Source organism: Hypanus sabinus, chromosome 5 (genome assembly GCF_030144855.1).
Source record: "Hypanus sabinus isolate sHypSab1 chromosome 5, sHypSab1.hap1, whole genome shotgun sequence".
Classification (NCBI taxonomy): Eukaryota; Metazoa; Chordata; class Chondrichthyes; order Myliobatiformes; family Dasyatidae; genus Hypanus; species Hypanus sabinus.
In genome coordinates, this window is record NC_082710.1 from 91,079,490 (window position 1) to 91,102,661 (window position 23,172).

Consider the following 23,172-nt stretch of genomic DNA (forward strand, 5'->3'; position numbering starts at 1 on the left):
ACAAAATGGAGTCAATTTATTTAACTTCAGTTTGCAATGTCATGGTGAGGCTTGTATAGGTTCCATCAAGGACAAAGCTTGACCTTGGCTAGCCCCTCTTCTGAAGTCTGTGGCCACCCATACACTCACTATAGCAAAGCACAAAGGATGCTTCATGTTGTTGATGTCTGCCTGTTGATTACGTTCTGCACTATGGAGCTGTATGTGGCTATTAAGCACTATCGCATAGCTTGATGACAATGCTTACACTCAATGTCAGACCTCAACCTGAATGGATAACTTTTGTGAGGACACTGCAAGATTTTAAAAAAAGTAAATAATATTAATGAAACAGGAAGCTCAACTTTTTTGGAAAAGTTTTAGTATTTTAAATTTTACTTTGTCAGCTACATATGCTATGATGCATTTCCAATGTGTCTTCCTTATTCTTGGTAATTATTGAAAGAAAGTAAAATAGAAGAAATTAGATCTGATTGAATCAAAAAGATAGTTAGAAATAAATGAAAGGATCCATCCTTCACTGACAACGTGCAATGTCCCACAGTATTTGTCATCAATTAGTGTTATTTTTAGATTGTTCTTGGGTTTGCTGTCAGCTGCCTTCAGGTTATTGGGCAAATCTCCTTGTAACATGAGAACTGTTCTGAGGATGTTTGAAATTTGACTGGAATGGACTAAAATTAGGTGACAAAGATTTGTCTATTCTGCAATTTCTCTTTTGACAGCATTTCTAAGTTTCTTCATATTACTGTCATTTATTTATTGAGCATTTGACACTTATTAGTACAGTACAGTTACATTTTGCTGGAAATCAAAATTTGACCAAAAAAAACCTCTGCTGTGTAGTTTGCAGAGAGTGGATCAGAGGCGTTCTATCCAGGGCATCTACCAAGTAATTGAGATCAGTTAGGAGAAATTATTGAAATATTTGTAAGGAAGAATTTGGAGACCAATGTTGTTAAATTCCATGCACAATGCTAATTAACTTGTGTTGAATACATCTGTTTCTTGAATTTTTGTTCCAACAATTTGTTTTATGTTTACACAGGATAAAATTCAACTACAGTTAACACAGACATTTGATAAGGAAGAGCAACACACGAAAGATGAAGCTGAAAAGGAAGAATACACAGACAAACCAGATAAAATGCATAAAAAAATGTTATCAAGAGGTTCACACTGCTTTTCTTCACTAAAATACTTAGAGATTTTAGGTGCTTACAGAATGACTTGTAAATGAATGGAAATTCTCCATGTCTTTTAACCAGATTCCAGCCAAGAATATACAGATTCCACTGGAATAGATCTTCATGAATTTTTAGTAAATACTTTGAAAAATAATCCCAGGTATATATAAAGATTTTTTATAATGCCTTAGAAAATGCATTATTATCATGTAGTGTTTATTTTACTGTTACTATACTTAAGAGATTTACTTTATAACTAAGATCAAACCAATCATTACTATTCATTCTTGGCAGTTTGACCATCCAAATACCTGCTCACTTGCTCTATTAGTGATCTTTCTGTAAATAATTGACAAATGTCACAATTCAAAATGTAAGACTTTTATGATAGGATATTTCAAGATGCATCTGATGCTTCCATTCCTGTTAATGGTAGAATTTCAAAGAATTCAAGGCTGGACAACTTTACTGAAAAATTGTTCTTGGTAAACTGTGCATTCAGATCTATTTATTTGTAACTTTCACATTAGGCCTTGCTGTTCTCAAAGCATAATTGATAAAGGGATATAAAGTATTTCTTTCTTTCTTTTTTTGAGTAGGGTTTTATTTCTAGTCCAATATTGATGATTAATTTCCCTCACAGTTGGTTATTGGGATGGTACATGCATATCACTCCAATTAATCAGGACAGAGCTTATCCCCTCCCCTAACTGGTGGAACCCGCCTGCCACCTTTTTACCTCCTTATCCATTCATCAGTCACTTCGGGCTCGTGTCTCACCACTCTCCCTCTCCTTTATATTGGCCATCACCCCTATTCAGTTTTGATCCAAGCAGTGTCTCCCCACACACCTCTTTCCCCCCCCCCTCCCAAAACAGTTGCTGCTTGACTTGCTCCAGGAGTTATGAATCTTGCATCACATGCTTTCTGATCCCTGGAAACCTTGTTATTTCTGAAGATGGATAGTGAGATCACAACACAACGGCAACAAAATTGAATTAGACTTGTGTCCCACAGAATGCTACAGCTGCTACAATACTAATGATCTCTGTCAATTTCCTCAAAGCAGGGTGAGGGCTCTTTTTAAACATTTGTTTATCTTGTTATTTTGGCTAATTCCTCACAATATGTACTGCTTGGATATGTTTGTATTGGTATAACCAAGCTTAGTGCTAAGCAGAGGAGTTTATAGCTCTAGATATCTGGAAGGTCCGAATAGCCTACTCCTGCACCTATTTTCTATGTTTCTATTGCTGTGTATATATTTTAATTATTTTGTGATCAATAGATAATAAAAAAGACAAACATGATTTGTCAAATTATCTGTCTGATTTTTATTTAATCTGGACCACAACCAGCAATTAAAAAGAAATATAAATGCCTTATTGACAAATGCAGTAAAAAAAAAATTTCCTCCACAAAATAGTGCCAGTAAAATGGGTCCCACAAAATAGAGGACTGAACTCATTAGAATTAACTTAATAACAGCTTAATAAATCATCCTGCAAACTAAATTTGTGCAATACTGACTCGAATTCTTCAATTTTTGTACTGTAATCAAGCAGAAATAAAGCTTGCATATTGTCTAAAGGAGTGTGTGTGTGTGTCTTTACAAAGGTGACCCCCATATTTAAAATGCCAATTCCATATGAAGTATTTGGCAGCATTACAAAGGTGCACAAATAATGACTTCTAATGAAGAAATGCTCAAGACTAAATTAGGTGAGAGTTGAAATATTTGTATCAGAGAAACTGAATAGCCTCATTGCTGCGATTTTTTTTTTGAGACATTTTCTCCTTACATAGAATGAAATGTTTTTATACCACCCTGCAATTAAAAGGATTAGTGAATAATTTCTTCTTTAATTTAAAATAAAATCTTCTGCCTTCATAATTTTAGCTGACAGATTTTTAAAAAAAGTTTCTTTTTTCTCAGAACACCTGTCCTTATTACTCTACCATTTGCTCCATAGCTCCTTCACTCTTTGAACTTAATTTCAAATATTCCTCCTAACTTCTACACAGACCCAAAGCTGGAAAGCATTTGAAAGTGGAAATAGATACCACGAGAAAGTCTGCAGATGCTGGAAATCCAAAGCAACACACACAAAATGTTGGAGGAACTCAGCAGGTCAAGCAGCAGCTATGGAAATGAAAAGGCAGGTCTTGAGTACTGAAAATGAGTCTCAACTCGAAACCTCAACTGTTGGTTCATTTGCACGGATGCTGCCTGACCAGTCTAATACTACTGGGCCTGTCATCGGTGAATTAGGCATTTGTGTCATTACCTTTCTTCACGGAAGCTTACTGCTGAAGGGAAACCCCAGAACGAGTTCATTTTCTTCCAAACAAAAGTCATTTTTACACTCAGTGAGGTGATGACAGAATATAGGCTTAGGATGTATGAAAAGACAATATAAAGTCTTTTTTTCTGCCTTGAATCTCTCTTTCATGCTTGAAATTCAATAAAGACATGAAATGATTATGATTGTTCCTTAGGATGTTTTCCTTCATAACCTAAATAAAATAAGTTTATTCTTCCGTACGACAATAACTACACTGCTTGTGCCTGATGGTTGTTTCTTCAGCTGCAAACCTATCCGGGTCTCCCAATGATCCTTTACTTCGCTCACTTAAGGGATAGAACCCGGATCTTTGTACTTTTGAATCGACACAATGACAATCACCTTCATTTTACTCATTTTCTTGAACGCTATTGAAGTTATCTGACGATTTCTTTTTTCTATCCAAGTCTGTGCACTTCCAGCAGAGACTTGGAATGGCTGTCGTGAGAGGAAAGGCTCTCCTCATTTAGTCATTTACTTGGTGTTCACTGAGCACAGATTTGGAGCTTGAATTAAGCAATGGCATCTAAACAATTATCCAGTCATTCATTTCACAGTCATAGACTAGTACAGCACAGGAAGCAACCATATGGCATATGAATTATGCATATGGTCTTTGGCAGGGCTGTCCAGTTAATTCCACTTCCCAATCTTTTTTTCCACTCCTTTCTTCTTGGGGCTCCAATAGATTCTGAATTGAACAAACACCTGATAAGCTCCCTACCCAAACCAAGTATTGTATCAACATCTATTCTCTGATTGTTTCTGTTTCTTCTGCTTGTTACCTTAAATATTTGACCTCATGTTAGCAACACCAGCTCTCAAATTCATTGTAATGTTTCAGCAATGGACCTTTCTTTGTGGACCCTTTATAAATGCAAGTACCTGCTTGTGATTACCTTTCAAGCATAATTCCTCATTTATGGATGCTCCTTTTTTTTAAAAGAACTTCTAAGCTACTGAGAAATTAGTGCTGCTGAAATTTTATTATAAACTGCAAATATTTCTGCAGGAAACCATTTCACTTGTGTGAGCTAAACCAACTTGGATAGAAGTTTGCAGTTAAAACTTCAGATTGCCAGTTGCACTTTGGATTAATAAAAATACTGAAGATGATAATCCGTTGAAAATTTACTATTCACTCTTGCAAAATCACTGTTTTTGCAGAAGGCTATTGATTCACTAAAGTATCTGTATCTAAGCAGGAATAACTCCAAGGCCATTAAAGTGCACCAATGTGATCTCAGTTTGGGTGTCAGATTCTGAATCTATGGCAGAACTTTAACTATTTTCCCCCCAATGAATGATGCCAGAGCTGAAATCTGTGAAACATCTCGAGACCAGGATTCCTCTAACAGCCTCTCCAAAAGGACAGAAGTTCCAGCTTCTAACCTCTTTATGCAGCTTTGTTCTTTCGTAGGCCAGCTTTAAATGTTTATTTGAGGTCTTTTATAAACTTACTACAGGCGAGTTAATTGTTAGATATGTTAGACTGCACTATGTTCATAAGTGTTTTATCAATGTTAAGATGGTGGATTTATCATTGAAAGAAATACTGCTTTTGCATCTGTAAGGAACTTAACGAGTATATGATTTTAAGTTGCTGTAAGTTTTGAGATTTATGAATAATTCTAAGTTTTTGTATTGTTCTTCAGGGATAGAATGATGTTGCTGAAGTTAGAACAAGAAATTCTGGATTTTATCAGTAATAACAAGTAAGACCTACTATTAATGCACCAGTTTGATGTGTTTTTTTTTGCCTGCGTATTGTTATCTGTTGTATCTTTCTCTTCCTTTTCAGTATTCAGTATAGGAAGTTTCCTCCTATGACCTCATATCACAGGATGTTGTTACACAGGGTGGCTGCTTACTTTGGCTTGGATCATAATGTTGACCAAACAGGAAAAGCTGTGATTGTAAACAAAACTAGCAACACGAGAATGTAAGTGGTTTCACTTGAAGTTGTTTTGGTTTGAATGTTAATATTATTTCTGAGTTTATACTGTTCTGAATTTTGATTTCTAGTGGGAGGTGGGCTTCTAAAGACATTATATTGATGGCAACATTCATGTCTTAAACGTCTTCAACGCAAAAGAGATCAAAATGCAATTCAATTACATAAAATTGACACTCTACTTGAGCTGCACATCTTAGGAATGAGTAACCAAAATGTTGGTTGAGATGAATTTTGAAGGAGGCTGTATACTCTATATGTGGAGAAAATTCAAAGGCAGACACGCTTTGGGAAAGAATTGCTTTACTGGACCTGGGTACTGAAAGCACAATCTCTGAAGTACATCAAAAGAATTGAGGCTGCCTAAAACAAATCTATAGAATAGATTGATAACGGGTGGGGTTATGGGGATGAGGGTGGCTTTAGAGATGGAAACTGATTATTTTAGAAGCAATAAAGAGAACTGTTGTGGAGCATATGGCTCCCTACTAAAAGCCTGGTATGCTGCCTTCAGTGTGGTGACAGAACAACTCTGAGTGGCTAGGAGAAACTGTCTTGGGCATCAAGAGACTCAGACCCTCATGCTCAAAAAATTCAGGAACACCTATCTGATAACAACCTCCAGCATAGTAACAGCATTACTAACTTTGCAAGGATAAACATTTACTGTACCAGTGACGCCTCGGTAAGAATACTCTAAATAATTCAAATCAAGGCATGCAACACAACACCAGCCACGAAAGCAACCCCTCTCCCAGGAGAGCAGCCACTGTCTTCAGAGAGTCATCTCTAAGATATACAGGCCAAATAACATCCCAGGCCAAGTGTGAAGTAGGGATACCAGTTCACTGATGTCTTCAACACTTCACTCATCCAGGCTGCAGTACCCCCATAATTCAAATCAGCCACAATCATCCTTGTACCACAGAACGATGCACCTTCAGAACTAAACGACTATCAACCAGTGGAACTGACATCATTCATAAGTACTTTAAATAACTGATCAAACATCTCTCATGCACCTGGCCCTGACACACCTGGAAAACCAGGACACTTGTGTCATGGGCATAAGGGCTGTACTACTGAACTTCGATTTCCAAGGTGGAGAGAGTGGATCTGCCCCAGTGCAACAGCTTTTCCACATTAAAAACTCTCCCACAGGTTTTCTGTCATCGTAAGATACAAAAAAAACCCACCATGTATTTATTTGTTTTATTATTGTGTTCGATACTGAAAGGAATGAAAAAGCAATCACTTCAGATTACTATTTTCCATTCTACATCCTCTAGAATAACCTTTGTTCCTGAATATCAATTTATTTCCAAATTACATTTCCATTCTGTTTCTAATTTAAATGCTCCCACGTTCCACACTGTCAAGTCTTCCCAAATGTTCTCTCATCTCCTACCCCCTTGTGCTGCCTTTTAAAACTGTTTTTATCTCTGTCTCCTGCTCTGATGGAAGGTAATCAACCTGAACATTAACGCATTTTCTCTCCACAACTGCTGCCCAGCCTGCTAAATATTTCTGATATTTCTTTTTTTTGCTGACATTATTTTAACATGGTGCTTAAGAAACAACAAGCAACTTGAATTTTAGACAATTGATCCAGTGATGCATATTCAAATCCCACAGTTGGGAATTTAAATCCATGCAATTAAATATTTAGGGATCATCTTTGTAGTGATGACCACGAAACTGCAAGATTGTTGTTGTGTTCTTCAGGAAAGGAGATCAGCCTTGCTTATGATTATTAAGAAATTTCTCAACTAAAATGAAATTGGGATAACTAGTAACTGTTCAAATTCTACAAATGGTTCAAAAACCCCATCAGAGCAATTGCTTCAGGGTTCAATATTCAAGATGGTTTATTGTCATTTCCAGTATAAACGTTTAAAGGAGAATGAAATGTTACTCTGGATTCGATGCAGCACAAAAGAACACATTGAAATCAAAACACAATAAATATAAATACACAAGATAGCTTGTATACCTAATTTGATTGTTTGCCCATAAAGTGATGTGTCTATACATAAGGTGACTGACAGGAAATGATAAAGCAATGGCATTTGGTGTGGAGGGTTAGGTTAGTGGATGGAGCTGTTGATCAGCCTTACTGCTTGAGGAAAGTAAATGTTTTTGAGCCTGGTGGTCCTGCGTAGCCTTCTCTTTGAAGGAAGAGCTACAGACAGTCCATGAGTGGAGTGGGTGGGATCCTTCATGATGTTACTGGCCTTTTTCAAGTACTTTTCAGTATACGTGTCCTTGATGGTGACTGGGATGCGTTGAGCAGTTTTAATGTTGTCAAGCCTTTCTGGCTGCCGTAGTGCAGTTTCTGTACTATGCAGTAATGCAGCATACTAGGATGCTCTCTACTATGCATCTATAGAATAATCTGAGTATTGGTGTGCGTAGTTCAGCTCTCTTCAGCCTCCTCAGAAAGTAGAGGCGTTGGTGAGCTTTCCTGATTCTGTAGAATGAGTTCTAGGAATGAGATGTGGAATCCCAGGAGATTGAAACTGCTTGTAGTTTCATGTGACATCCATCATTAAGGCCCCCCCATCATCTAGGACATGCTCTCTTCTCAATGCTACCATCAGGGAGGAAGTACAGCAGCCTAAAGGCACATGCTCAATGATTCAGAATAGCTTCTTACTCTCTGCTATCAGATTTCTGAATGAATGTTGAGCCCATGAACACTATCTCATACTTTTTAAAATCTCTTAGCACAACTTGTTTAATTTAACCTTTTTAATATATACTTAATGTAACTTACAGATATTATTATGTATTGCAACGTACTGCTGCCAACTAACACTGAATTTAACAGTATATCCAGTGATATTAAACCTGATTCCGATTCTGTGTTGCCAGTGTAAAGAGGGGTGAATGGTGTGAGTTCTCAGAAATCAACAACCTTCCACTTTGTCCTTTTGACATTGAAGAAAAGATTATTTGCCTGACACCAGGCCTCAAGCTCTTTCACCACCTCTCTGTCGGCTGTCTCATCTTTGTTGGTGATGAGTCCCACCACAGTGTGTCATCGGTGAAGTTCACAATGTCATTACTTGGATGTTTGTGTAAGCAAAGTCTACAGCAATGGGTTCAGCGCCCAGCCCTCAGAGGCACCCGTGTTGAGGATGATGGGGAGGGAGGAGTGGTTCTGCATCTTGACTATCTGAAATATGTTAGGAAGCCCAACACCCACAGTGGTTTATTTAGACAGGAGGATTGGATTTCGTTTACTAAGGTCTGTGGGACAATAGTGTTGAATACCAAATTGAAATCCAGAAACTGCATTTTATGTCAGTGTTAAAAATTGCCAACAAGTTGTCAATAATGCTCACAAATCCAGTGGGATTAATATTGTGATGAACGTTGATGCTGACTGCTGAAAACAGTGCATTCTTTGACATTAATGTCACTGAGAAAATATGTATTTTGATACTTAATTTTTGTCATTGCTCAATTTGTTTTTTGTAGACCTGATCAGAAGTTTTGTGAACATATAAAAGATGAGACAGCAGATGATTTTCAAAAGAGGTATATTCTTAAACGAGATAACTCGAGCATTGACAAAGATGATAACCAAGTAAGTATCCAATTTACTAGCAGTCTTGGAGTGCAATTCTGTTGAGACAGAGGCTGAGTGAAGTATTAACGTTTTAATTTCCTGGAGCAGAATTTAATAACACAACAGAATTGGAATGCAGTCTGAATACATGATAAAATAGGACAAAATAGTTTAATTTTTTTAAATTAAGGACTTCAGTAAATATTGTTTTGCAGCAAAATTTTCAGATGTTTTTAAGACTAAAATACATTTTCCTTGCATTCTGTTTATTAAATTATCAGTTTTGATTCTTGAAAAACATAATTTTGTCCTATTCACTTGAATGTTTTATCTACAGATTAAAGAAACTTAGTTACATAATTGCTGTGAAATATAGCTTATTTCAAGTAGCAACAAGGCGCATTTGATTCAATAGGTGACATTCAACGAGTCCTGAATTCTGCGTTCATTAATTACAATTAATGGAATAACTTTAGTGAAGTATTAACATTCTATTTGTTCTTGTAGCTTATTTTAATTTTACATTGCTTTACATGCTTGTGTATATGTGTACCACGTCCTGTATACTAAGTCCTATATGGCCACTGCAGTAAGCATTATTTGACACTGTTATACAGGATAGGTTATTTGAAGAATATTGCATTTTGCATCAGAAAGAGTTGAATTCAACATGGTGGCAGATGATTATTTATGAAAGTTAATTTGCATGTTTTATTGTAATTTCTTCAAGTGAGTATATTACATGAGTATTTGGATACACACTAAGATATTTTAGTTTGTATTCCCTCATTTGAGAATTTTATTTTAAGTGAGTGAGAACCAGCTAATTATTTTAAAGCTTGGTTGCATAGTTTAGTTTCAGTTCAAGCCATGAACGATTGCTCAGAAATTGTAATCCATTCTTTTAACCAAGAGATTGCTCATGGGTATAATTGGAATGTTTCGCAGTTTGAATAAAGCAGAATAAACAGGTTAATTGCTCTGAATGAATCAGCTAATAGTTCAGTGGAATTTTATGGCACAATCAGGAAAACATCTGGAATTATGTAAAGATGGAAGCACAAACTGCCTTAGGAGAATGAAATGTACAATGATGAAGGTGCTTAGAAAAAACATCTTTGAATGGAGAGGGCAGCTGTGATTAAGACCAAAATTCATTTTACAAATTTGTTTTCAAAAGAGATATTTTTGGTATTGTTAAAGCTTCAATTAAATTCATTTTTACTTTAAAGTATTTCAATCTCCTAAGAAGACGATGTGTTCAAAATTTCCAGATACGTATCAGATTGCGGCATGATAGAAGAAGCAAATCAATAGAGGAGAGGGAAGAGGAATATCAGCGGGTCAGAGATAGGATATTTTCTCAAGATGTAAGTATAGAGTGAGAAAGGAGAAAAGTAAAATTTGGTTTTAAACTGGACATTACTAGCTGTGTATGAGTAGCTGAAATATCTAGAAAGTATTGGACTTGACCAATTCAGTTGTGGAGATTTTAGAGTCCATGATACATCAGTTAATTGAAGTTGAATGATAGTCAATCAAGAAATCTTTGGTTGTATCACATAGGATGCTGTTCCATTTACTTTGGTAAATATAAACAGTTCATTTCACCTGTTTGTTGAAACACTTGAAAGAAATTTTAAAATATTTCAGTGTGAGCAGGCGATACATAATGGAGTAGGGCACAGAAATCTGATGAGCTACATTTTATCTACAACTTGCATTGTTCATTAGCATAATATTACAGATAAAGAACCAATTGCCAATTGTATGGTGCTCTTGTGCAGATGCTTTGCAAAGCTTTGCCCTGTTAAAGATAAATCTGGGTGGGTATTTTTTTTTACGAGTTAGGGTTATAATGCAGGTGATGTGCAGTCTTATGGTATATTCTGCCAATGGCAAAGATGATATTAAAATATGGTAAATGTAAGGAATCATTTATCTGAGGTAGAGTGTTTGAATGTGAAATATGAGAAATGGGAAAAGTAAATAATGCTTCTGATAGATGGCATATAGGACTGAAAACCTAGATTCATTTAAAACTGAATCTTCACTTTGTAAGTTTGTACCCTGGAGCTTATAGGGCTGAAAAAGCTAAACAGCATCACATTGACTGGTCTGATAGTTCAAAAAATCACAACATTCCAGGCCAGTTTGGTCAATTCTTTGAATTGATGCATTAATTTTGATTATGGCATATCAAAATCATCCTTGTGCAAATTCTTGTAAATAATTCTCTCCTGATGTTGCAACTGGCATATAAGCAAAGGCTGAAAGTACAGAAGGACTCCAAGGTGCACTTGTAGCAGTTTGCATTGAGAAAGCTTCAGTTAAGCAGTTTTTGGAAACAAGAATGAAGAGGCTTTTATAAATGCTGGCTTTTTATCTCAGAACTGTTCATTAATGCGGACACTCATAGCATCTTATTATCTCTATATGTTCGTTAATGTGGATGCTCCTAGCATCTTCACTGCTCAAAACTCTGTTATAACATAAAACAAAATTCTAAATAAATGGAATAATCATTTTCATTAAAGTCAAAATCTTTAAAATGTTCAAGTTTTTAAAACCTAAATTGCCTTTCCAAAAAAATCCTGCAAGGGGTTTGAATTTGTTTCTGTAGTTTTCAAACTTAATGTAATATATTTCAGGCAAATTGTTCTCCTGAGATCAGTAGAAGACTAACAAGTTTACAGTGGCAGAAGTATTTTTAACAGATTTGTGATTGCTCAACTATGTGACTTTCACAAAGTTACCTTCACAATGGTTTTATGTGAATCTTTAAACTCACATAAAGTAGTTGAACAAATGCTTTTAGCTGTTTTCTTACATTGGATACCAGTTTTTTTTACATGTGAGGATTTTTACGTAAAGCTTCAAAGTACTGTAATATCAATTATGACAATGCGAAGAAATTTATTTAATGCATACAGTTATAATTGGTAACATTTTTTAAATCAACAGCTTTCTGTTTTTGTTGTTTTGCTTAAACCACTGTTGCTTCACATTTGTTTGAAGGTGCAATAAAACTCCTAATATAGAAAGGAAGCAATTTGTTTATAAAAGTTTTGTTCTGAAAAAGCATTTTGTATTGATTACAGTTCTTCATCTTTGTAAGAAAAAGTGAATGATATACACTGTTTAATTTCGTACATTTTTAGTTTCAAAGTGCTTCTTTAAAAATTGATAGCGGAGTAACATGAAACAACTGTTAATGGTCCATTTTGTTGATTATCATCAAAATTTTGTTTCTCTTCCAGTTGTCATTTCCCCAGGATAATTACTTTACAGATAAAAGGTTAGTGCAATTTGAAAAGGCAATTTAATTGATTTGTTATACATGGTGCTTGGTACTAAAGTTTGAAATGCTCTCTTAATGTTGACAGATCTCCTGAAGAAGAAGCTGTTAATAGCACCCAACAAAGGCGACAGATATTTAGGTACAGAAGAGATGGTTCAAATTTTTTTTTTTTTAAAACTATTATCTTTGCAGATGCTGATGATTTTATTCATTCTTTAATTTGTGATTTGATGAAAAATGAAAGTTGTGTTTCTTTTGTACCTTTCTTCAGAGGAAATAAAGACAGCACAGGGAGATCCTCCAATAGCTGGCAGAGCAGTACTGAAAATGAACATAAGTGGTCAGAGCCACGCCCCTGGAGTAGTACAGATTCGGACAGCTCCAACCGTAACCTGAAACCTGCGATGACGAAAGCTAGCAGCTTCAGTGGAATATCTGTACTGGCAAGAGGTGATAGCTCTGGTAGCAGCAAAAGTACAGGCAGGCTTTCAAAAACAGGTACATTCCTCTTGTGTGCAGCTATTCACCATAACAGTAAAGTACTCATTTGGCAAATGCTGTCTTTCAGGGCTCAAGCCAATTTTCCATTTCTTAACACTGTTTTGATTAATTTAATAAGCTTTTCTGTTTCTCCTTTCCTGTAGCTTGTGACTCTTGCTGCTCATCCTTTCCAGTATTTTATCAGATTAGTTATCTAACGTTGAACCCACAGAATGAGTGCTTACATATTAGTGGACCAAAAAAAGTACTGCTATTTGAATTAGGAGCTCAAGTCTCCACACACTGTGGCAGGAAATTGATTTTTTTTTCTTTCCTGAGCTCAACCGATGAACTAATAGTGGTCCACCAGTAGTTGTTTGACTGAGATAAGCTCTTCTTCCATGCAGTTCAAATGCCAAATCTGAAGCTTTAACCAGGCTATGTATTTTTATCAAATTATTGCAGAGTCAGTCAGGCAAGCCTTTAAAGAAAATATTCTTCTTGACAAATTAGTGCTATACTGTTTGTCTACTTTGTTTATCCAATAAAATGTGTGCTGTAATTAATTTTTTTAAAAAAAAGAAAAATCCTAAAATGTAATCTTTCTAATTGAATTCTCAATCTAATTTGGGAATATCCATTTTGTTGTGTAATTGGAGAAAAATCTATAATTATGTTAATCACTGCAGAGATTTTTTTTAGTGTACATTGTTATAGTTTTACCTTGTTCAAGGCAGTGTTACTGGTCTGTTAATTTGAGTTAACATGTTATTCTTTAGCCTTTAAAATGGCTATTAACTTTGCTTTCTGGTTCATGTTATGAAATGTATTTTTACTCACATCTGAATTGCTGTGAGTCATCTTTTATTTTAAGTTTCTCTTCTGTGATCACTTGCAAGTTAATATAGAGATATAAAATCACCTTAGTGGTGGGGAAAAAAAACTGGCTACTTAGCATCTTTTATTTCTGGCTGATTTTGTTCCTTTTTAACCTTATGCTTACTGAATTAATTTGCATGTTGAACAATTGTATCTAAAATTAATATTTGCTAAGTTAACTGATTAGTTTGTGCTTTAATACTTTTAACATGTAACAGTCAAGAGGGAATATACTGATTTATTTTTCCCTAATATTGTGCATGTTTGAACTCTTAAATTCATCTAAATGCATAGAAAGGAAAAAGGCATGATGTTTCTCTCTCTAGATAAAGATTTCTCGTTGCTCCTTTCCCAGGTTCAGAGTCTTCTAGTAGTGTAGGGTCATCCACGGGTTCCCTTTCTCGCACCCATCAACCTCTTCCAGTCACAGCTATGAGCCAGACTCATGGTGTGCCAGCCGTCTATTCAGCTGTCAACACTAGTAATTCTCTTACCTTTGATGGTGGCATGAGTGGGCAAGTGATTCCTACTAGCACTAGCTTCTTTTTGCTTCCCTTGGAAGCTGCAGGCATACCACCTGGCAGTATTCTCGTGAACCCTCAAACAGGTTGGTATACACTGCTAGGATTATTTGTTTGAAGTATGTTGTCAACTGAAATTTACAGTTTCTACACAATATTAACATGAATGTTTTCCAGGCCTTTAAATGCTGTGTTAATTTAATACATTAAATGTTTTCTTTAATAATGTTTTAACTTTTTATACAAATGGTGCTGTCTGTGTTTAAAAACATTCAATTTGAACTCATTATTGCTTTTAATAAAATATAAATCACACTATTCATGTTGAAGCATTAGGTAACTATGTTCCAACTATTCTGCTGATCAGCAACAAATTGGTCAAATATCTAGTGACCAAATGTAATACAAATTAGAAATTGTGATCAATTACAATGCAGGTGTTTTTTAGCGTAGGTCTGAGGAGTGGTCAGAGCGATGACTAGCAGAGAGTACAGAGTAGAATCCAACCTTGTCTGATACAATTGTTGAGATTTATTAAAATTGTGTTGAATGTTGCTCTTTCTAACTTTGGAAAGCCAGGAATCTATGCAAGACTTCGGTAAACAGTGCAGAAGCCAGGAATGACTGGATGACCTACTCCATTGCTTATAAATTAAGGAAAGTAAAGGGAAAATGGCAGGGACATATTTTCAGAGTTCAATGAAACCAAAATTCATTGTTTCCCTTGCATTTTTAGTATTTAATATTTTCATTTGATAGCCATAATTGGATACATTTCTATCCACCCTAATTGGCCAAGAAAGTTTGAAGTACTTGTTTACTGATAATTCATTCTTTGCTTCAATCAAAACAGTTCCAACTTGTAAAATTTTCACTAAATGGAAGCAAGTTCCTTAACCTATCACTTGCCATGGCTGTCTAAGTTTATTTATAAACTAAATGCTGTGGAAAAGTATTTTTCAGAACTTTATTTCTTTGAAGTTTTGTAGGATATTGGTAACATTAAATAGTAATGTTAACAATAAATATTTAATATAATTACTTATTTTCTCACCATATATACCTTTAAAAACATTGATGGCTTATGAAATTATTTCTTCAGAAGTGATTGGAATATTTACTGCTGAAGTATGAGTTTAGATTTTGTGAAAGCCCTTTAATAGTTGTTCATAATGTTTTAATGGCTTAAGCAGTTTTCAACTTTTTTAGACATGAATATAATTTTAATTAAAGTTACTTTTAGAGTGCATGTTACCAGTCATTTGAAATGTTTCTGGCATATGGAAATATCAGAGATCTCAAATTTAGGGTTAGGGCCAGCCCAGTTAATTCACCTTATCAAGTGAATCTTGCAAATAAATAGTGAAATAGAGCAAGTCAGATGGATGTTTTGCACCAGATGTTGTGTGCATGGTGCATGTTAGATACGATATCAAAGTCACTTGTCATCATTGCTTTTGAACTTGTAATCACCATAATCAACATATTATAGTCACCATGGTAACTTGACTTTGGATTGAAAATAATTTTCAAAATGGTAAATGATAGACTGTTGTGATTTTTATATTTTTAAACGTTAGCTTGTCACATAATGAGTATGACATAAATTTAATGGTTAGCACTCTGTTAAAATGCTTGGCTCTTAATATTGACATTCTAAATGATTGCAAATTAATTGTAAAGATGTTCAATATTTGACATTGTAATTTAATCTAGTTATTTAATATACTTTTTAGCAATGTACATCTTTTAACATTTTGGTTATTATGCATTCTGAGATAAAAGTCAAAAGAGAATATCTCCTCTTCATCATGCAGAGTCATAGAAAAGCACAGCACAGAAACAGGCCCTTCGACCCATCTAGTCCATGCCAAACCATTTAAACAGCCTAGTCCCATTGACCTGCAGCTGGACCATAGCCCTCCATACCCCTAACCATCCATGTACTTATCCAAACTTAAACATTGAAATCGAGCCAGCATGCAACATTTGCACTGGCAGCTCATTCCTCACTTTTATTACCCTCTGAGTGAAGAAATTTCCCCTCATGTTCCCCTTAAACAATTAATCTTTCACCCTTAACATGTAGTTGTAGTCCCACCCAACCTCAGTGGAAAGCGATTGCTTGTTGGATTTACCCTATTTTTGCATACCTCTATCGAATCTCCCTTCAATCTTCTACATTCCAAGGAATAAAGTCCTAACCTATTCAGTGTTTCCTTGTAACCTAGGTCCTCCAAACCCAACAAAATCCTTGTAAATTTTCTCTGTACTCTTTCAGCCTTATTTACATCTTTCTTGTAGGTAGGTGACCAAAACTGCACATAATACTGCAAATTAGGCCTCACCAATGTCTCTCACTATGTCAGGATAACATCCTATCACCTGTACTCAGTACTTTGACTTAAGAATATGCCAAAAGCTTTCTTTATGATCCCATCTACCTGTGCTAACACTTTCAATGAAGTATGGGTCTATATTCCCAGATTCCTTTGCTCTACCACACACATCAGTGCCTGACCGTTCACTGTGTAACACCTACCCTGGTTGATTCTGTTGAAGTACAAAACTTTGCACTTGTCTACATTAAATTCCATCTGCCATTTTTCCAGCTGGTCTAAAACCTGCTACAAGCTGTGATATTCTACCCCTCTGTCCACTACGCCCCCCCAGTCTTGGTGTCATTTGCAAATTTCCTAATCCAGTGAACCAGATTATCACCCAGATTGTTGGTATAGATGACAAGCAACAATGACCTAGCACTGATTCCTGCGACACTGCACTGGTCACGGCCTTCAGTCAGAGAGGCACGCACGCTCTGGCGTCTCTCATAAAACTGACGTCTAATCTAATTTACTACCTCATCTTGAATGCCCAACAACTGACCAGCCTCCCAAATGATATCTTGTCATATGCCTTGCTAAAGTCCACATAGACTACTTCCACTGCCTTGTCTTCATCAATTTTCTCAAATCTCTATAAGATTGGTTAGATGACCTACCGTGCACAAAGCTATGCTGACTATCACTAATCGGTCTCGCTATCCAAATGCACATAGATCAGGTCTCTTAAAAACCTTCCAATTATTCCCCCCCCCCCCCCCCCCAAACTGATGTCAGGCTCACTAGCTTGTAATTTCCTGGTTTATTTTTAGAGCGTTTCTTAAACAGTGGAACAACATTAGCAGCTACCAATCCTCCGGCACCGCAGCCGCGGCTAAGGATTTTTAAAATATCTCTGCGAAGGGCCCCTGTAATTTCCACACTAGCCTACCACGGGGTCTGGGGGAAACACCTTGTCAGGCCCTGGGGATTTGTCCACACTAATTTGCCTCAAGACAGCAAACACCTCCACCTCTGTAATCTGTGCAGGGTCCATGAACTCGCTGCTGCTTTGCCTCACTTCTATAGACTCTGTGTCCATCTCCTGGGTAAATACAGATACAAAAAAATCCATTCAAGATCTTCCTCCATCTCTTTTTACTTTTATAGATTAACATTCTGATCTAACAGGACCAATTTTGTCCCTTGCAATCCGTCTGCTCTTAATATATCTGTAGAATCCTTAAGGATTCTCCTTCACATGAGGTCTGTTGGAGCAACCTCATGCCTTTTAGCCATCCTGATTTCTTTCTTAAGTGTCCTCTTGCATTTTTTATACTTCATAAGTACCTCATTTGTTCCTACCTGCCTATATTTGCTATGCATCCCTTTTTTTTTCTCTCAACCACTGTCTTAATATCTCTTGACGCCCATGTTCCTGCAGCCTGCTTTCGTTGCCTTTTATTCTGGCAGGCATATACAAGCTTTGTATCTCAAAATTTCATTTTTGACTACTCACACTTACCAATTACACCTTTACCAAAAAAAAAGCCTGTCCCAATCCACGCTTGCCAGATCATTTGATAACATGAAAATTGACCTTTCTCTAATTTACAATTTCAATCCGCAGACCAGACCTATCTTTTACATATTTACTTTGAAACTAACAGCATTATAGCTAGATGCAAAGCATTCCCCTAAGTCTCATTACCCAATAGGAGATAAAGTATTGCACACGCTGTCTTTTGAACTTCTACCTACTGATAATGAAACTTTCCTGAATGGATGTGACAACCGCTATCGCATCTAGTCCTTTTGCAGTATGGGAGTCCCAGTCAACATGTGAAAAGTTAAAATCACCTACTGTAACTACCTTTATGTTTCTTGCAACAAGCTGTGATCTCTCTACAAATTTTTTCCTCTAAATCTTTCAGACTGTTGGCTGGTCTGTAATATCGCCCCATTTATGTGGTCATACCTTTCTTATTCCTCAATTCCACCCGTAGCACCTCTCCAATCGAGTTCTTCGGTCTGTCCTGACAGAGCACTGCCATGACATTTCCCTGACTAGTCACACCACCCCTGCTCCTTTAATTCCTCCCACTCTGTCACGTCTAAAACAACAGAACCCCATAATATTGAGTTGCCAGTCCTGCCCCTTCTGCAACCATGTCTCACTAATGGCTACAATATCACAATTCATGTGTTGATCATTGCTCTGGAGCTCAAATGCCTTTCCTACAATACTTATTGTATTGAAATATATCCACCTCAAAACATTAATTGGACTGTGCTCAACCTTTCAATTCCTGACTTTGTCTGAGGTCTTAACAACATGTCTCCACAACCTCTTCACTATCTGTTCCAGCACTCTGGTTCCCATCCCCCTGTAACCTCCCCCTCACCACCTTTACAGCACCAACAAACCTTCCCCGCTTGGATATTAGTTCCTCTCCAGTTTAGGTGCAAACTGCCTCTTCTGTGCAGTTCCCACCTTCCTTGGAAGGGAACCCAATGATCCAAAAGTCAGCATCCTCCCTCCTGCACCAACACCTTATAGCTGTTAAACTGTATGATTTTCTATTTCCGGCCCCTCTAGCACGAGACACGGGTAACAATCCTGAGATCACAATCCTGAAGGTCCTGTCCTTTAACTTAGCACCGATTTCCCTAAACTCACTTTGTATTTAAAACAGTACTTAGATACTGAAATTCATTTTATTCCCATGTCTAATGTCCTTGTGCACACCCCCCTTTGACCTCTGTCTCACAATAGAAAGAACGTCTTTCCTATGGTCAACAGAGATGTCTTGATATTAACCTACCTAGAAAAGTGCACTGAACATTGTCAAAAACTACATTCAGAGTTGCTGGCAATTTTGAAATAAGTTGGATTTAACAGGAAAGAAGAGTCAGTAATAGCTTTAATATATATTGATCCTGTAGCACAGGAAGATGAGCAAGGGCATTTCAAAAAATGCCGAATCAGAAAGAAATACATGCCATAGCATTGGACATTTTATACAATGAAAGTATCATGAGAAGAGAGGCATGGAGAGGTATTAAGCATTGAGGAGTTTCCTGAGCATTGTAATTGCTTAAGCACAGCTGACATTGGTAGGAAAAGGCAGAATTTCTGTTAAAGGGAACAGATTTGATTGTTAGCATTTGGATTAGTGGAGTATAAGATGAGGAATTTCAGGGCCATGATTTTTAGCCAATTGATATTATCAAGGATGCAGCAGACTACTGAGAATTACTAAATTGGTCTTTGCCTCAATGGAATAATCATGGTAGCTCTTGCCATAGGTGGAGCTGGTATGGAAATTTGCAATAATTACAGATAAGCAGCTCTTATAACAGAGAGTATGTAGACCTGAAATTGAGACTGTGGCTAAATAGAGGGTGTTGTTAGTAAAGTGATTATTCTGTGAATGAATAAAGAGTAAAGTGAAGTTGGTTCCAAGGAGCCACATTGAGATAGGCCTGCAGATGATATTTGACATTATGTACAGAAAGTACTCCCCAATGTAGCAAGTGGAAGGCTAGAAAGTGGTAGACTTGGTCAACCCCCTGCTTTACAGCTGACTGCATTTCTGCAGGGACTACTGCCAACAGAAAGGATGTTCTGAATGACAATTGGGCAGATGTGAGGAAGAAACACCAAGAACAAGCTCTGAGGGACTCTGGAATTGCTGTTCTAAATGGGAAGAGAAAACATTGGAGATGTTTTGACTATGGTCAGATGAAAAGAATGCTTTCAAATGACAATCCTGCTGAGCTGAATTATAAATTAATGGCATTAGGGGAGACCTGTATGGATGTAGAATACAATGAGATTGCATGGCTGATCAGAGATACTACCCAAACCCAAAAGTAGATTATAGAGGTTTGTTGAGTGTAGAAAGGATAAGTGGTAGGGGAAGTTGATCTGTTGCCTCTATCTTGGTGATCAAACAATCCGTGAGTTTCCTGAACATAGAAGTGAATGTGGGGCATGGTAGCAGGGTTTAGAAACACTTGGTAATGTGGGAATATCTGCTTTTCAGGATGACTGAAGTTTATACTGTTTTGGCAAAGGGAGACATAGCCTAGTGTACAACAGTTCTTTTGCTCTTGTTTGCATTATGTAGTAGTGATCTGCTGCACACCTTCTATTCTTCATGTTTGTACATGAAACTGAAGTACCACATTTTAATTTCCTTTGTTTTCTGTTGACAGCGATGTTCTGTTGTTTAATTAAAATCTGAATTAAATGGGTGTATATTAATAAACAATGCTTTTTTTATGTAATGGACAATTAAATCATTGTTCCCTCCAGGTCAGCCATTCATGAATCCAGATGGTACAACAGTGGTGTATAATCCCCCAACTGCCCAGCAGTCTGTGAGGAACCCTGTGGCTGCCCCAGCACAGCCACCACCACCAACTGTTCCACAGCAGCAGCAAGTACCAAATCAGATCCTTTCTCAGGTTAGTTCATCATAGATTAAATCGAAAATGTAAATTGTATGTCAGGAGATAAGGTAGTATGATTGATCATTTTAAGATTTGAACTGAAATTGAATATAGTTCAAAATTTAACATTTACAATGATCACTCAGATGAAGCTGAATGTAAAAATCAATTCTTGTGCTTTACTTAAAAATATTGTCCATAAAATTGACTGACTTGACTTATAGATCATAGTTGTATAAGAGTATTACAAAGTTAAGTTGATAATTAAACTCTACATGGCATACGTAATTAGTAGTTTCTTCAGTTGATAGAAATTTTGGTAACTTTTCTTAGCCACCTTTCACTGTGTTCCATTGATAACATTTTTCAGAGATGTGGTGTCTCTTTTGGTCACATTTTAGATAGATACTTTATTGATCCCAAAGGAAATTACAGTGTCACAGTAGCATTACAAATACACAGATATGCAAATATACAAACGCTAAAAGAGAAGTAAGAAATAATAAAAAATAAATTACTTCAAATAGTCTTAACAGGAGGGGTTTATCACTTCTCTGGCTATAGATTGACTCATTATACAGCCTAATGGCCAAGGGTAAGAATGACCTCATATCATACTTTTTGGAACAGCGCACTTGTCTTAGTCTGTTACTGAAAGTGTTCCTCTGTTCAGCCAAGGTGGCATGCAGAGGGTGAGAAACATTGTCCAGAATTGCCAGGATTTTCTGTTGGGTTCTCTGTTCTACCACAGCCTCCAGTGTGTCCAGTTTGACTCCTATAACAGAGGCAGCCTCTCTGATCAGTTTATTGAGCCTGTTGGCATCACTTATGTTGATGCCATTGTCCCAGCACACCACCACATAGATGATTGTACTGATGAAAACAGACTGGTAGAACATGTGAAGGACAGGCCTGCATACTCCAAAGGACTTCAATCTCCTTAGGAAGTGAAGGTGACTCTGCCCCTTCTTGTACACAGCCTCTTATGTTGGTGCTGCACTCAAGTCTGTCATCCAGGTGCATCCCCAGGAACTTGTCGGTCCTTACCACATCCACGTCCTCAACATCATACTAACCGAGAGCAGTGGAGGCTTAGTCTTCCTAAAGTCCATCGCCTGCTCCTTTGTCTTACTGTTGAGCTGCAGATGATTCAGCTTGCACCATTTGACAAAGTCCTCCCATCCTCCCTTTATGCACCAACTGTTGCTGAGCCATCAGAGAATTTCTGCAGATGACATGACTCAATGTTGTATCTGAAGTGTAAAGGGTAAACCAGAAGGGAGTCAATACAGACCCTGTATTCTGCTACATTTGAATTAATTAGAGAATACACAAGTTTGGTAGAGTATTTTGATTATATCTAGAGTTTAAAAAAAATAATGAAATCATTGGTTCACAATCAAGAGAAAATCTGCAGATGCTGGAAATCCAAGCACAGCACACAAAATGCTGGTGGAACTCAGCAGCCAGGTAGCATCTATGGGGAAAGAAACGTTTTGGGTTGCGACCTTTTGGCAGGACTGAAGGACCATTGATCATTTGGATTTGCAATAGAAAATGGATGGAGTCAGATTTGAGCTGCATGTTTGTAAAAGACAGGTTGAAATTGAGGATGGATAACTAAAGGTGTGTCTGCATACTTAACAGTTATGACCAGGTATGGACTATTTAAACCTTTCATTTGGGCCTTCCATTCAATTACATCACTGACTTGTTACAAATATATCAACTACTATTGTGACATTTTCGTTTCAAAAATCTCAGCCCCACATTTAGGAAACGTTTCAGGCTTTTGTTTGTCTGAAATGCTGAGCTCTTAAGTTTAACATCCAGCTTCCGTGATGTGGTCCCTTAAGTAATTAGACCTTGAACATAAGATATGGGGCAGATTGTGTTGGCTACACTGGTGGCAGTAAATGTGAAATGCTGAAATCCTAAATTTCTAATTGATTTGGAATCAGTGGATCAAATTTTTGTTGTGATTCCTTAGCATTTAAGTTGGAGAAATCACTTCAATCCTGTACCATCATAGATCTGCTCAAGATTCAAAACCACATCAAGTTTGGTGGGGTTGTCGGATTAAGGTTTAGGAGACAAGGGCCAAGAAAGCTCTTTGCTAGTACTATTTTAGCTTTTAATTTAAAATATTTGC

At 36.8% G+C, this 23,172-nt stretch overlaps 1 protein-coding gene across 15 annotated transcripts in view; it reads left to right on the forward strand.

Moving 5' to 3' along the window:
- Window positions 1–23,172, forward strand: part of LOC132394280 (R3H domain-containing protein 1-like) — a 153,393-nt gene that overhangs the window by 64,931 nt on the left and 65,290 nt on the right. For 11 of the 15 annotated variants that reach the window (XM_059970214.1, XM_059970217.1, XM_059970213.1 and 8 more), the window contains 11 exons: window positions 1,049–1,172; window positions 1,269–1,347; window positions 5,188–5,247; window positions 5,334–5,474; window positions 8,970–9,078; window positions 10,335–10,430; window positions 12,321–12,358; window positions 12,447–12,500; window positions 12,633–12,859; window positions 14,076–14,327; window positions 20,884–21,035. In XM_059970214.1, the coding sequence (XP_059826197.1) occupies window positions 1,049–1,172; window positions 1,269–1,347; window positions 5,188–5,247; window positions 5,334–5,474; window positions 8,970–9,078; window positions 10,335–10,430; window positions 12,321–12,358; window positions 12,447–12,500; window positions 12,633–12,859; window positions 14,076–14,327; window positions 20,884–21,035 (1,332 nt within the window). The remainder of the gene's footprint in view (window positions 1–1,048; window positions 1,173–1,268; window positions 1,348–5,187; window positions 5,248–5,333; window positions 5,475–8,969; window positions 9,079–10,334; window positions 10,431–12,320; window positions 12,359–12,446; window positions 12,501–12,632; window positions 12,860–14,075; window positions 14,328–20,883; window positions 21,036–23,172) is intronic. The other 4 variants (XM_059970224.1, XM_059970226.1, XM_059970228.1 and 1 more) reach the window with 2 other exon arrangements.